Here is a 15,861-nt window from a genome sequence, read left to right as displayed (position 1 = left end):
GGCGAGATGGCCCGTGCGAGATGTGTACGAAGGTCTTAGTCGTGGATTATGATAGAAGGTGCGGCGCTTTTGAATATCGAAGCCTCCGTCACGCGAATATAGCGGCGTCACGTACTGACCCGCACGCACTTCCGGACGGCGTTCGGGAATGTCAATGCCGCCGCGAGTGTAGTGTAACGGCAGTAGCTCGTCGTTCTTTTTTTCCTCCATTTTTCCGCTAGCTGCGATGCATAATACACTGTACGGCAAGCGGTTCAAAGCGGATGAGTTAATAGGAAAACGAGAGGTCGCCTCTAATTCCATAGCTCGCTCGCGAATTTTCTTCGAATATGGAATTCCTATTTCCGCAAAAATAGATTGTTCGTATAGACGTATAGGCGAGCGTTCACGTGTTATTTTGTTGCTCGAAACGCTGAGCCATGGTTTATGTAACCGCAAACGCGAGCGAGCCGACTCTCTGGATCATCCTCGCGCTGGATAACCCAAGTTGACGGATAGACACGTACACGACGTCACCTCGACTGTACGTGTACCTACACATTCGGCGGAGATCGTCCTCTTTTTTTCCTGCGCTCCGAGGAGCCGTAACGATAGTTTCGCGCGAATCCGCAACATGACAAGTCGTCGCGCGAGGAGTTTCGCTCGTCGTCGCTGCTGCTGCTCTGCGTCGAGGTCGATTACGCTGATCGATTAGATTTTCGAGCAGGGGAAAGCCGCTTATGCCTTGGCGGAAATTTTACGAGCTGCATCAACAGACGATCTTCGAAAAATGGAGGTGAGTGCGCCTTTTTCGCTATAAAAAATAATTAAACGGAGAAAATGAGAGACTCGAGTCGCAGGTGCACGTGGTCGGGTTACGCAAGCTCCGCGCGAGCACGAGATTCCAGAAATACGTACCGCACACGCGATCCTTCGCCTTTTCCTCTGTGAATTTGCATACATAAACATGTCGCCGGAGCCGCGCTCGAAAACAACAAATTCTCCACTTTATCGACCCTCGTGATATTCTCACGATTGACAGTTTATTTAGAATCTCTGCTTGAACGTAACGCTTTGCCGCCGTACTTTTTACGCTCTACCCGCGGGCACAACCGTTCGTGACATAATGTCGGAACAATACACGCGCCGCACTTACATGTCTGGCTGATTAGTCACGTAATTAGAAATCAGATAACGCGGCCGCTTCCACAATATCGCGGGACACCTGCTAACGAGCTGCTGCGTTTTTTCGTGCGCACGGAACCGATATGACATGACTAATCCTTTGTCCTGAGCCAGAACGAAAAAGTGTCGATGCTGACATGGCAGGATTATCTGGTCATCGGGATAGTGCTGCTGATCTCGGCTGGAATCGGCGTCTACTACCGCTTCACCGGAGGCCGGCAAAAAACCGCAGAGGTGAGTGTCCAGCAGCAGGTTCTTCGCTCTATACAGATATATTCGTGCACAAAATCAATAATACGATCATATCGCGGCCGATTGAACTGCCAATGCCGGGTAACGAGTTAATCAGTCTCGCGTGCGTATAAAAGAAGCTGCAGCTTACTTATATTTCTGGATGTACGATACCGGAATAACCACTACTGAGTTATACATAACGGCGTATTTCTTTCTCTTAACAAATCGTCTCGCGCATTGTCCGCTGACGTGGCGTGAATAAGTCGATTGCGCCGGCAGCATATCGGCTGGAAATCGAAGTGATATGAGTAATGGAAGTGTCATTAGGATTTATACTCGCGTAGCTCTCTTCGCTCGCGCGTTTAATTAGCCCTCGTAAAAAGCGCGTTATTGAAGAGTTAATCAGCGGCAAGTGGTAGCTTGCGCAGTCATGCATCTAGTCCATCCATATTTCAGAATTACCATTACTGCAGCGCACGCTGCGCGAGCTTCAATAGCGTCTCATTACGCTCGCGCGTATAAATTCCGAATCCACATAATAATCAGCGGCAGCGGCTGCAGGTTGCAGAAGCTAATTATTTTCACCTACATAAAGCCGATTCTTATACCGTATATACTTATTACGTATTGTACAAACACGATTAACCCATCGAAAATGATTTCTCCTCTTCTCTTAACGATGACACTGTAATCGGCGCTACAGGAGTACTTCTCGGCGAACAAGTCGATGAGCATCGTGCCACTGGGCATAGCCTTGATGGTGTCCTTCGTCTCGGCGATCACGATCCTGGGCATAAGCGCGGAGATCTACGCCTTCGGCACGCAGTTCGTCATCCACTACGCCGGAATCATCCTGGCGACCATCGTCGTCGCCTATTTCTACCTGCCGGTCTTCTTCGAGCTCAACACCATGAGCGTCTACGAGGTGAATATAATTGATCGGCTCTATGCTTTCGGATCGGTGATTACGTTCCGTATAAACGGCGGCGACGTCGCAAATCACCGGCAATTACCTCCTCCAGCCGGGCAAATTGCCGCTGGAACGGTATTTTCTCAAATCGCCCAAGCTCATATACCACGATCGCGGTATTCTCGTTACGCGATAGAGCTGACGCTTTGATTCGACTTATGCAATTAAAAGCGCGTAAGATAGAATAACACCTTTATGAAGTATCTCGAAAGGCGGTTCGGCGTCGCGGCAAGACTGACGACGAGCATCGCCAACTTCATGCAGCTGACGCTGTACACCGGGGTGGTGCTGTACGCGCCGTCCCTGGCCATCGAGGCCACGACTGGACTGTCCAGCAAGACGAGTATCCTGGTAATAGCCGTGATCTGCATGTTCTACTCGACGATCGGGGGGATCAAGGCCGTCCTCGTGACCGACATATTCCAGGCGATACTCATGTTCGCCTCGCTCATCTGCATCATGGTCGTGGCGTCCAGCGAAATCGAGGGTGGACTCGGCAACGTCTGGAACATCGCTAAGCAGGGCGGCAGGATCGAGTACTTTGAGTCAGTACTGAGTACACACATAAATCGATCTTTTATATCGTTAAGAGCTTTTTTTAATGAGCATCGAAATTTTCGCAGTTACCGACCGGACCCGACCATACGCCACACCGGCTGGTGTCTCCTGGCGGCGGGTTTCTGCCTATTCTGCTCCCTGTACGGCGTCAACCAAGTGGAGGTTCAGCGGCTTCTGACCGTGAAGTACACAACTACTACACATTCGTTTTTACAACGCGCGTCACCTCGACGTCGACGAACAATAAAACCAATTTGCCACTTCGTTGCAGATCCTTGAAATCAGCTCGGCTGGCCTTGTTCGTGAACCTGCCGCTGCTAATCACCTTCGGCCTGACGACGTCGTTCTGCGGCCTGGTTCTCTACGCCGTGTACAAAGACTGCGATCCCGTGCGCACGGGCGAGATCGCCTCGCACGACCGGATCATGCCCCACTTCGCTGCGACGAAGATGGCCATCTACCCGGGGCTCACGGGCCTCTTCATCTCGGGCATCTTCAGCGCGAGCCTCAGCACGATCTCGGCTATGCTCAACTCCTTGGCCGCCGTCTTCCTCGAGGACTACCTCAAGCGCATCTACGCCCGGCTCGGCAAGACTTTCCCGACGCAGCACGCCACCTTCTTCGGCAAGCTCCTGGCGGTGGTCAACGGCTGCATTAGCGTCGCCATAGCCTTCCTCGCCGGCAGTCTCGGGAGCCTCGTGCAACTGACCCTCTCGATAACGGGCTCAATCTGCGGCCCGGTCCTGGGCATCTTCACTCTGGGCATGTTCTTCGAGTCGGCGAACGAGAAGGGCGCTATCTGCGGCATAGTCACCGCGCTGATCACGTGCATGTGGGCGAGCTTCGGACAGCCCCGGCCGAGGCATCATCCGCTTCCGTTTCACGCAGATGGCTGCAACGCCTCCATCGTACTGCCACCGACCACCAGCGCCCTGCTGATCTCCAGCATGGCGGAGTGAGTGTTGTTTTTGGGGATGCGCGGCGCTGTTTTCACGCGCGGTTTTCGGGAAGTGGTTTACGACGGGGGGAAAAGCTTTCCGTGAAGTCGTTATTTCGGCTACTGCCTAAGCAGCGGGACAAGTGGCTACACTTTTTTCGGGTAAAATATCGTGATCTAGAGCCGATTTGTACGCGCCTATTGGTTTTCCAGCAGTTGCTCGGAAAGTTATAGACACTGAGAGTATGAAAAGTATTTAGCGAGGCAAAACTTTACGACCGACTCGTTAAGCCGTCGAATACACACAAGTCCCGTAGAACGCGCGCGTCGCTGAGAGCAGCGCGCAATTTTTCAAATAGGTTAATTGCGCACTTCCGAGACGCGAATAATGGACGAGTATCCAGAAAAAAGAGCGCCGAGCGAAGCCTCTGTGCGCTTGATCCGGCGCGAATTGTCGGGCCATTATTCGCATTAATTCGAGGGCTTTTAAGTCTAGACAATAAAAATACACGCGTACGTACGTACGTATACGCGGGTGTAAAAAAGAGTCCCGGAAATCCGCAGCGCTTTGTCGCACTCGTGTGTGGTACACTATGAAAAATACAGAAGATACGCGTTTTCACCTCTTTTTTCAGCTAATCGGCGTTTAACGCGCGCTTATAACGAGATTAATTTCCGGCGGCTTTCTTTTTTCACAATACCGCGCGGAAATCAGCGATGGCCCAGTACTAACCAACTATAACGCTGATCAATTTCTAGCAAACCGGAAGCAGAGCCAGCCTCCTACTTCTATCTCTACCGCATCTCCTACATGTGGTACAGCCCGATGGGCCTGACCATCACGATCGTGGTCGGCTACATCTCCAGTCTGATCTTCCGCAAGTTTTCAAGCTCGACACCCATCGAGCCGGACCCGAGCTTGTTCACACCTCTGGTGGCCCGGAGGATAAGACGACGGAGAGCCGACGCCGCGAGGACTACCAGCAGCCAAGTGTTCACGCTCGAGGAGCCGAACGGGAGGCGGCCGTGACTACAGCGTGACGAGGGCGCGTCCGGGGATATCGACGTCGGCAAGCTGTCCCACGGCAAGCCGCCGGTCGATTTCTGGCAGACGGACACCTCGTTCAACGCTTTTCACGATTTCGGAGGAGACGGCGAGTAGCGAGCCTTGCGTCGAGTGCTCTGACCAACGGGATGATTACGAGCGCGTTGTTGTTGTTGTGACCAAGTTTTAGTCGGATCATTGTATCTCGAGTTGATGATTTATAGGTCTGTTTTTGTTGTATTGTAAAAGATATAAGTGAAATTTACTATACTCACAAACTGGACGTGTATATTATAAACACGCGCGCATTCAGTAGCGGTAACTGCGAGGGATCGTTAAGATAACTCACCTGAAACACAAGCAATAAAAACGTAATTACTCAAAGTGCCTTATATTATCATGTTTATTGTTCGATAGCATGGCATATAATAAAGATACACACAGCAAGGACTTATCAGCTAAGCCCGCGTGAAATTTAATTAATTACCGCCCGACGTAATCGAGCAGTTTAATGCGGCAGTATAATCTAAAAAAATTCGAACGAGTGGTATTAAAAATCGTTAAGTGCACTTTGCGGAAAGTCCTCTCCGCAGAACGCGGCCGGCGTCCCCGCGTGGTTATATGACTTATGGCTCCTAAAAAAATCTCCATCTCTCTCCCACGCATTTCCATATTCAACTTGTTCTCGCGCGCTCGAGGTAAAAACCATTCTCCCGGAACTCGGTGAACTTATGGCTTTCCGGCGAACAAGCGTAAATTCGTACCCCGTAAAGTTCACGCGCGGGCAAATGAAAAGCCGCGCAGTCGAGGGAAAAAAAAACACGAAACGAACGAGCCTACGCTCATAAAGCTGCCCAGATGTAAATTCGTATAGTTTTCAAAGCGCCATTCGGACTAATCCAATTACGAACTTTGGCCTCTCCCCGCGAGGGAAGAACACATGCTTCAGAGCTGATTCATCGGAGTAAATGTATACAGCGCGTCTGCAGCGATTGTTATTACTCACCGGGCGAATTAAAAATGTAGGCGCAGCAGTCTTGGAATCGTTTCATTTATGAAATTATAGGCGTACCACGTCCACAGCGATATCGAGTTTATCAAGAAGCCGTGTAAGAACGAGAAGCCACCCCGGCGAGCAATAACAAATCGCTCCGATCGATTGGCTGCGGAAACTCGGGAAAAACTTCCGCGCTATTAGCCGAGTCGCTTTACGCCGCGCCGCTGCGCACGTGCACGTCTCGAATTGCACTGTATACACGTGTGTGTGTGTGTGTAAGGTGGCGCAGGTATTTGTCGAGGCGTGGCCCACCCTCTGAGAGAGAAACCGGACCTTCGAGTCTCGTGAGAAAGTGACGTGTGTGTGTGCGTATACGACACAGAAACGCACGCGTTGATGTTCGCGCACACGCGTCCTTCGAGCGCCTATTAAAATGATTACGTTTTTGGAGCCTTTTTTGGAGAGCTGTCCATTTAATTAATTGTGACGTCGAGATAAACACGCGCCGAGAGAGATGATGATGGCCGTTATTAGGTGCGTGCGCGCATGTGTCATTGATGGAAAATTGAGTTGCTCTCGCGACGACGAGAGACGTGTTTTACGTTTTTGTCGGATAATTGGCCGGGGAATCGAGAGAGAAAGTATCTTATATTATAGGATTTTTCGTAATGCTAATAATGTTTATGAGCTTCGAAAATAAACGATATTACCTTCTAGCTCGATAAGATCCAAGATAGCAGCTCTCGAGGAAATGAAAAAGTAGGACCATTACACTTGACGAATCGCAGTCGCCGGTGAATTTCGCGCACGGCAACCCCTTTGAAACTCGCGGCACGCACCTCGCTCCTTCGATTCGATCTACCTACACTACACACGCACTCAGCCTGATTGACCGCGTCGCATATAGTATTCCGACGATTTTCTCCACTCTCCGAATGGAATTTAGGAAATTGGATCCGACCATATGTCTCCGGGAGCACAATCATTTCGCAAACTCACCGCGCGATGACCGAGCGCATACACGGACTTTGTGGATCCATAATAGCATAAAGCGAAGAAAAGAAGCTTACGGGGGCTATTCACGGCGAGTCGATTTTTCGCGCTCTGCAGCGCCGTATGCTTCTATGGTTAATCTTATAGGAGCAATTACAGGGCTTATCTGATCGGCGCAATAGTGCGTGCGCACTTTTTCTCGGTTTATCATCTCTGTGTACTCTGGTACACGCACAATTACATGGAGAAAAGTGTGCGTGAAAGGGATAGATAGGATTATTCTATTCGCTCGTAATAACAGGTTTGAAAATCTGACTTTAAAGAATGAGTCGGCCATTTACGTCCATCTGTTATCCACAAATATGAGTACCAACCGGCCCCCATGCACACACAGCACACGCGCGCGCGTGTCTTAATTTCGCGGCAGCTGCATTTTATAACGTTATAGCCGACTATACGTCGATTACGATAATCGCCGGCCAATTAGGCAAAACAAATGTTTTACGCGTCGATCATCGGCTCGAACGAGCGCCTAAACAATGGTCAGCACGCGCTTCATCCAGATAATCCCATTGTTTGGTACGTCGATAATTTATGCAAGCCCGTATACACACCGGCGAGTTTTCGCTGCAAAATCGATTGCATTCGCTCCTCGCGGAAAGAAGCGCGTCGCGTTGTTCACAATGAAGGGATCAATGCGAATCTCGCGGGGCCCTGGAAGAATGGAAAAGCCGAGGAGGAGGAGGAGGATCGGCTCATGAATGGTACGTTGACCAGCGGCTTCGACGTAGTATCCAGCCTCCTGATCTCCCTCTCTTTCTCTGCACACGGACGTGAGGCACTGCGGCATTCCTACGCTTGCTTCAGCCGGCGCGTGTACACGCTGAGGGAGAGTCATAATAATGCGGCTGGGATGCAGTGCTGGGTTTTAATTGTTTCGGGATTATATACCAATGCTTTGGAATCGCGGTTGTGATTGTCCATGGTTTTACGCGAAATTTGCTGGGTCACATTATTCCACGAAATGTCAAAATTATCATAAATTGCATTTGTCGAAATGCACGCTTATAATTGTAAAATTCGAATCGTCCATATAATTAAAATAATAATACACTCGCAGCGTACAAAGATTGTGAAATTTTTCAAAGGTTGATTGGAGCAGAAGCCCTATCATCAGCAGTATCGTTATGAAACCAATCGACTTAAGCAAGAAAGAGGATTATGCAGCGGAGTGCGTACTCAAGACAAGATCGAATTAAAACTTTGCCAAATTGAATTCCACGATATACCAGCGAACTTCAGAACTCAATCCCGCTAAAAGGGTGCCCCCAAGCAGATAAAAACTCTTCAGTCGAAATCAGCCGAAAATTAAAAAAAAAATAAGAATTCGCTGAAAAACTCGATCAGTCAGTCCGGAACAACCGAGCAAAATTGCAGTGACGCGTCGATACACAGCTGCATCATAAACAAACCGACATCTCAGCGTAATTTGAGCTCATCGTTTTGTACTTCAGCTTGAATAAAAAACGCGCGAATCAACACCGCGCACGATCGCAAAAAAAAATCGCTGACCAACTTTGGAAAAGTACAGCGAGTAGTTTCGCGGCAAACAATAACATTACAGCGGGGGTGGACTGGCAGATGCGAGGCACGGCATCAGCTGCAGGACTTTCTGCTCGTTCTCGAAACTTTTGCTCTGCTCCTGCTTCGCGCCGTCAGCTGCTGGTCCGGCGATACGCTCGTAAATCGGACGATTCACGATTCCTGGCCACTATGCGCACTTTTCATAATGGACGCGGCATACGGCGCTGCAGATTTCGGGCGGTTTTGCGGCCACTCGCGCGCGGGGGAGTGAGCTGCCGTATTGACCGGAAGCTAAGTAGCCGTAAACACGGGGAGTTTATTGGTGCTGTCCCCCGTGCCCTGAGTGACAAATGTACATGGGAGTCGATACACTTGGAAATGTATCGAACTTCGTTTTATTAGACGTATACACACATAGCTGACCGCGTATAGAGCCAATCCTCCTTGGAGTGCAAAAGCACTAGAGAGTATATCAATCGCCAAGGAGGTAAACCAATCCTCTATATTTCTGTCATAAACTTCGTGTTCTCTCTATCAACTATCAAGCGCGCTTCCGCAGATAAACCGCGCACGCACACGCACTATTCTTAGTCGAGTGCTTCAGCCCCTGGAAGGAGACCAGCTAAAGTTGAACAGATGCAGTGGCGGCGTGAAAATAACCCGCGGAATTTCGCGTGCGTTTCATCTTCGTTCGACGCGGCAGCTCGCGATCATTGTGTAGTCTGCGGTCAGGGCAAGTCAATCTCTCAGCTTGCGAAACCGCGCGACCGTTAAAACGAGTACGTTGGCCCTCGTGCGCGTATACGTGTGACGGATGACTGCGCAGAGATAGTTGCCGCAGTTGGACTGGCTTTCCTAGCTGTAGTTCGTACGATAACGAGCCGCTCGCGATTATTATTGTTGTTATTAAGTGGCGATAAATCCTGACTTTTGCTCAGATTCAACAATAATGCGCTTATGCACAAATCATTCATTTTTCAGCGGGAGTCTCGCGCGCGGCGCCGCCTACGCGCTAAAAGACATACGTATAACACGTGTGTGTGTGTGCGTATAACTCTCGCGAGCTGCGGGGCCAAAGTGAATTCTATGATTTTACAGCCGCGTCCGAGCGAAGAAAAGAACGAGTTTTACGAGGCCCCGCGGAGAAAAGGCAGCAGCAGCAGCAGCGCAGTATTTGAAGTGGTAGACTCGCTCGGCTTTATGTACCTACAGCAAAGCGCATCGTGACCAGAAACGTACACTCGCGCGCGGGCTGTTTGTACGTACATTATAAGCGCGCGCGCGAGAGGTATATCTCGGCGTATCAAAAACCGCGAGAGTGCCTTCCCTCCCCCGCCTCTGCTGACCCTCTCGCTTTGTGGCGCGTTATTACACACGCGCGCGTGTTATTTACAGACGCACTGGAGAGAGATGGATATCGCTTTGGCGAACACCGGGAGCAGGAGGTGGAGGAGAGGAGGCTCGTAAAAGCTCCTAGCTACACCTTGTTCGCGAGAACTGCATGTGGGAGATTCGCGAGTTGAGGTAGGATATCGGCTGGTTGCTCGCGTTGAAGTGAAGGAGATGGGCACGTAGCACCGTGATCGATCGCGACGAGTTTTTGCGAAACTTTTCATTAGCATACAAAGTGCAGGCGATTATTTACACGCCGTGCGAACCGATGCTGCAGCTCTCGCAGATCTTAATCTTCGTAATTTTTTGATTGATCGTCGCTAATACCTCGGCGTCATTAGCGCGCCGGCGAGAGTGCGAGCAATAACTCAAGCGAGCCGCGAGAAAAATCCACGAAAGCAATTATACCGATACAATGCTATCTATCCGTGGCGAACGCAACTGACCGGCGAACAATTGGCCATTCGTCTCCGACACGCGCGCGGAAGTCAAATTTCGCGATCGGGCCGATAAGTATCACACACACACACACACACGCGCGCACACACACACAGAGATCTGCTTTGGCACCAATTTAGCTCCGTGCTCGGATAAATCGCGCGATCGGTATCCGCCGACCGACTCGTGATCGGCGCTACCACCTCCGAGTGATCCGGTGATGGAGGATCGCTATCGACGGCGAGCCGATTTATAGGGACGATTCCTGCAACGGCGCTCCTGTGTTTTTGTCGACGGCCGAGTTGACCCGGAGATAAGCGACTGCGAGCGAGGACGTCGTGTAGCAGCTGCTGGAGGAGGTCTTTCGTTAGATCGATTGGCTGCAGGTCAGATTAGGTTGTTTTTTCAACGCTGCCAAGTTTGTTTAATGAAGAATCATCCCGGAGAATTCGAGCTAAAAAAAGGATGACTCAATTGGCTTCGACAAATTGAAAGATCGTCCCCAACAGCCTCGCGCAAGAATCGTGTCTCCCGAGTGAAATTCCAAGGCACTTTTCTCCGTCTCTATACACGTCGTCATCGCCGATATAGGTGCACACGACGGAACAATGCGGCTCTTTCCGGCTGTACGACCCATAATAATCATAATCATCCTTACACCCACTGACTCTTTTTCTCTCATCACTCGCGCGCGGTAAGAGATATCTACCAAGGAGGCCGCTTGGCGTCGTCTTTTTAAACGCGGGAGGGACATGCCATCGGAATTCCCCCGGCTCGCGATCATTACATCTCTCGGCGGCGAATCATTGTCTGCTCGGGGATTCGTGGAATTCTTCCACGCGGAGATTTCTCGGCGCGGTAATGTGCTTCTCGTGTTCGAAATTTTCTCGTGCAGCATCTTACACGCGAATCCCGTCGGCTGTGGCTTGTTCTCTCTCTGGGTCACGCGAGAGTGTATGGTATATATTTATAATTACTCGACAGCCGCTTTTGTACGTGCGTCTTGTGCTTATAGTGTTCGAGAAAGAAGCGCGCGTTTGTTTTGATGGGAAGCTGAGAGTGGCTTGAGAGAGAAGCACGTGTTTGCAGTGCATAAACTTTGCTCTTTTGCCGTTCGCCCGTGCACACGCGTGTGCGTAGGTGCTGGAAAGGCGCTTTCATGTACTCCGAGCGATGAAAGCAGGAGTCATCGCGAGAGGCGAGAGTTGTGATTTATGGTGCGTTCGCGGATGTGAAATTTGAATGGATATCAATGTAGTGGAAAATGGGGAATTTAATTTTAGCAGTTTGAGCTATGATAAGAGAAATTACCTGTTTTTCGCTGAAGTATATATTATAGTAATTGTTGTAAACTATAAACGGATAATTTGATTTAATTCATTAGAATATTATATTTGTGTTTTTTTTTGTTACGCAGCATAACATTATAATCGCACCGAAATATTGTAACCGCGCCGATTGAAATCACTTAAATTGTACAGGCGAAATATTTCTAACAACCGCTATCATATATTTCTGTTATACAGGTGGGCCGTAACATCACTCACCCACATTGTTGATTTAACCACCAAATACATACTTATTTTTGTTAAACAATACAAACAAAGTCTTTAAACCTTTTCCCCCTAACCAAATCCTGGATCCGAATGGCTCCCCGACCCTGGGGAAAATACAAACGTTACAAAAGTGACGGCATCAATAATATCAGATATTGATGGACAAAATGCGATTCATATATTTTACAGCATGAGCGGTCCATAAGCATGCCCAACAAAAGGCAGTTTTGGCATAGGTCACGCATCGCTATATACACATTCTGAGCGCAAACTGATTAGGGAAATAGCAAACAGCCTGTCGCGCCACCTATATTTGCAGACCAGAAACTAGAGAGCCGAAAAGATAAAGCGCCGGAGGAAAGGCCAGTCCAAAACCGTAAATTTTTCAAACCTTTGAAATAAATCGGTTTTTGTTGAAAATTAATTTCTGTAAACATTTGCTTGAATTCTACTGTGTACAGTTATTGAGTCACATGTAATTTTACTCAATATTCTACAACTGCAATGCCGAAAATGAAATTGAATCAATAAAATAAATGACAGAAAAGACTAAGCTACAATTGGCGTTTATAAATATAGTCGTTTCTATTAGACTGAATCACGAAAAATGGGGGAATCAATGTCAAATGTTCAGCGATAATGTTTATATTCTGTCGTTATTATACGAACCATATTCTTAACAACTGACGATAACAGGTCAGAACATAATTGTTAGTTGTATACTTTATCAAACAAATTTTATTAAGTATCGTGCGCTTTTATCTATATTAAGAAAAAAAAACAATCTTGAATGAAATTTCGCCATAAACTTCAGATTGACTGATCCGCACCACCCGGTTGAAATATCGCCGGGGAAATATGATTCCGGCGCATTCCTGCGTCGGCATAATGCCGATTGCGAGGAAAAAACAAAGCCGTAATCGGATACGGGATTAATGCCCTTTAAGTACTCGCACTCGTATAAGCGCGTATATCGAGCACGGTCGATGTGTGCGCACACATTGCGACAGGTCTTGAGCTCTTACTCTCGCGCGATTTTTCCTTTTCTGCGCGGGTACACATATCGCGCGTTATGCGAAAATTAAATTCTGATGGAACGACCGTTCGCCGAGAGAAGTATGCGTATCGCTGTTGGTGGGATTAAGTACGCATTGAGCAATTTGCATGTTTACCGGCGGATATTTCGGGATTGGGTTCTTGGCTCGGATTTTGCGGGATCACGGCGTTTTATTTTACAGAGAGAGAGAGAGAGAGAGAGAGAGAGAGAGAGAGAGAGAGAGAGAGAGAGAGAGAGAGAGAGAGAGAGAGAGAGAGAGAGAGAGAGACGGTCGGAGTAAGTTGTCCGGGTGGCGTTAACGAGGGTCGCTTATCAAGAGATACCTTATTCGAGCTGAAGGAACGAGCGTCTTTTATGATCGTGATTTTATGTAAATTCTCTAATTTTCGTATAAATTCAAACTTGGAAATCGAGTATACGGATGCAATCGCAACTTGGCTAAATTGTATGCTGGTATGCGCGTAAAGATGTTGGACGATTAGTCCTTTTTGAAAAAATCTGGGATATACCGTGGGATTAACGTACAAACCGCCATTAGTGTTTCTTTTTGTCTCGTCGAATTTCGAGAGGGCCAGTTTCAAGGAACCACATCAATCTTCGTCCTTCCGATCGTTAGGCTACCGAAAATACCTATACTACTGCTTCGGTGATTTTCTACCCGCAGTCAATTAGGCCCTCGTCGGGTCTCTGGAAAATCCTCTCTCGGCTAAATGGAAACGCGTGAAAAATCGGCCGTCAAAAAAGGAATGATCGTCGGGCTATGGATTGATGAACGAACTAGAAAAATTTAAATCATTCCCTTCACCGATATTTATGATCGGTGTATAGGTATGTACGTGGCAAAAAATCACACTCACGAAGAGTTCGGTTATACTCGTGAGAGGTAGCCCCGGGAAGGAACCTGTCGAAGGATTCATCTCAAGTGTCACCGAAAAATCACGAGGAGGAAACCTTTGTTTCAGGCGGTCAACCGAGGCGTCAAGTTGCCGCTCTCTCGCTCTCCCGCCCCAAGAAAGTCCATCTTCCGAGAAGCAACACAACACCATTCCGAAACTCTCGCTTTTTTCTTACAATTGCTTGTATCCCCTTTTCGCACGAAAAAAATACCGGGCGGTAATACAGCGAAATTATGCAATAATAAAGTCGTGGCTTTTCTTCAGCCCGGCGCGCGCTCGCAATGATAATAAAATACTTTCCCAGTAGGTGAGTAGGTTTTTACCTCTCGCTTCGGAATTCCATACCCCGCATCTGCTCCGCGCGGCTGTCATTTCGTGATCGTAAACGCGTCTCTCGAAGCGGGAACAATGGACTACTTATTAGTCGGCTCTCCCGCAGAATCCGGTTAAAAGCGAGAAGCACGTCTGATGAGATTACCCTCTCGAGCTTCTTTCGCGGTAGCTCGCTATGCTCGGCCTCGTTTTGCTCCGCGTCGTTATGTGTACACTTGTAATGTGTGTGTGTGTGAGAGAGAGAGAGAGAGAGAGAGAGAGAGAGAGAGAGAGAGAGAGAAATATGCCAACTCGCGCGCGCGTTCCGGAAAGAAAATGAACGCCCCCGCCGCGCGTGTTACGTTTTTGCGTATTAGCAAACAATTATATCGCACGCGCGAATAAGTCGAGCGTAGTAGGCTACTCTGGATTAGTTTTTGTCTCGGCGGATGGGATGCGGCCACCCGTGAAAATGCTTTACATAATCGCCCCGGTTTAAGTGGGATTTATCCGCTCGCATAAGCCGGATGCGTGTGCGTCGTATACACGCGGCTTCCCTCTCTGTATGTTTGTTCTCCTTTTTTCAACAGGTCCGCGCCGCTATCGTGATTTCCGCGCGCGCGCGCATATTTTAGCGGGAATTACTTAACGCCTCGTTCGATCGATCATTTTTACCTGCGGATTAATTTTCGCGGCGTACGAGTGACGCGAGATATATATTCACCGGGACGTTTATGTCAGCCTCTGCGACAGTTAGCTCGAAGTTGTATAGGCGTCGATAAAATACGGCGTTTAACACTCATTAGGTCACCCGGAAAACGGTACGCGATACTTCTCACGCTGAAAAAAGCAACGACGCGTAAGTATCTCGTGTACAACCTCGATTCTAAAGTGCGACCAATAAAAAGGTACCAGCACTACTCACACTGCGCGCGCACAAAAGGGTGTCAAGAGATAAAGGACGAGCGTAAAAATCCAAAAGTCGCCGTGGAGAACTGGGTCGATGCGTCCGATCGCAATCTCTCTGGATACAGCCAAGAGCTGTGCCCATACAACTGCCTCTCGCGCATGTGCACTACGCATATATACACACAAAATTGGCATTGTGTTCGAGAGACATAAGGCTGGCGCCGCCGCCCGCATCTCGCGCGCATATGTCATAAATAATACTCGGCGACGATTCGTTAGCCGGGAAAAATCGAGCTTTCCCAAGCGCGCGCGTTTGCCAACCGGCCTCGCTTTTATTTTATTTTTTCTTTTTTATTCCTTTTTCCAAGGAATAATCCTTCTGAGACGAGAGACGGTATCCGGCGCGTGACCCGGCCGCGGAATTACGAGCGGCGTCGAGCGAAGGATGCCTCGTACGTGCTGCTGCTGTTCTCTCACGCGGCGAGTCACGAACCGTTAACAGTGACGAACAAATAATCGGGGTGTTGTTGGTGTGCGTTCAGGTTCTTTGGGAGTAGTGTGGGATGTATAATGAAGAGAACTGCGGGGATGTTTTTTTTTTTTGAGGGGAGAGCTGCTTCCTGGGAAAATACAGGGCTTTTTCGAAAAACCGCAAAATTTTTGTAGGATTTTTACTGTTACGAAGGATAGATTTTGCTACTTATTAGTTTAATAATTGCAAAGTTTGATTAGTTTAAAGTAAAATCATCAGTCCAGAGTATAACAACAGTGAGATGCCGGCGCCTACCATTAGAATCAAGGGACTTTAGTACATTTCTA

At 48.6% G+C, this 15,861-nt stretch overlaps 2 protein-coding genes across 12 annotated transcripts in view; one reads left to right on the top strand and one right to left on the bottom strand.

Moving 5' to 3' along the window:
* Nucleotides 1-15,861, bottom strand: part of LOC100118639 (tensin-1) — a 149,511-nt gene that overhangs the window by 103,065 nt on the left and 30,585 nt on the right. The gene's annotated exons all lie outside the window — the stretch shown is intronic.
* LOC107981195 (putative sodium-dependent multivitamin transporter) lies at nucleotides 476-5,370 on the top strand. Its single transcript, XM_016986248.3, has 7 exons — nucleotides 476-775; nucleotides 1,279-1,398; nucleotides 2,102-2,323; nucleotides 2,570-2,913; nucleotides 2,992-3,111; nucleotides 3,198-3,881; nucleotides 4,623-5,370. The coding sequence occupies exons 1-7, from the start codon at nucleotides 770-772 to the stop codon at nucleotides 4,891-4,893; spliced, it is 1,767 nt and encodes a 588-aa protein (XP_016841737.2). The 5' UTR covers nucleotides 476-769; the 3' UTR covers nucleotides 4,894-5,370.

Source organism: Nasonia vitripennis, chromosome 5 (assembly GCF_009193385.2).
Source record: "Nasonia vitripennis strain AsymCx chromosome 5, Nvit_psr_1.1, whole genome shotgun sequence".
In the NCBI taxonomy this organism is placed as follows: Eukaryota; Metazoa; Arthropoda; class Insecta; order Hymenoptera; family Pteromalidae; genus Nasonia; species Nasonia vitripennis.
The sequence above is the reverse complement of the archived record's forward strand: the minus strand, read 5'-3'. Positions and strand labels throughout refer to the sequence as shown.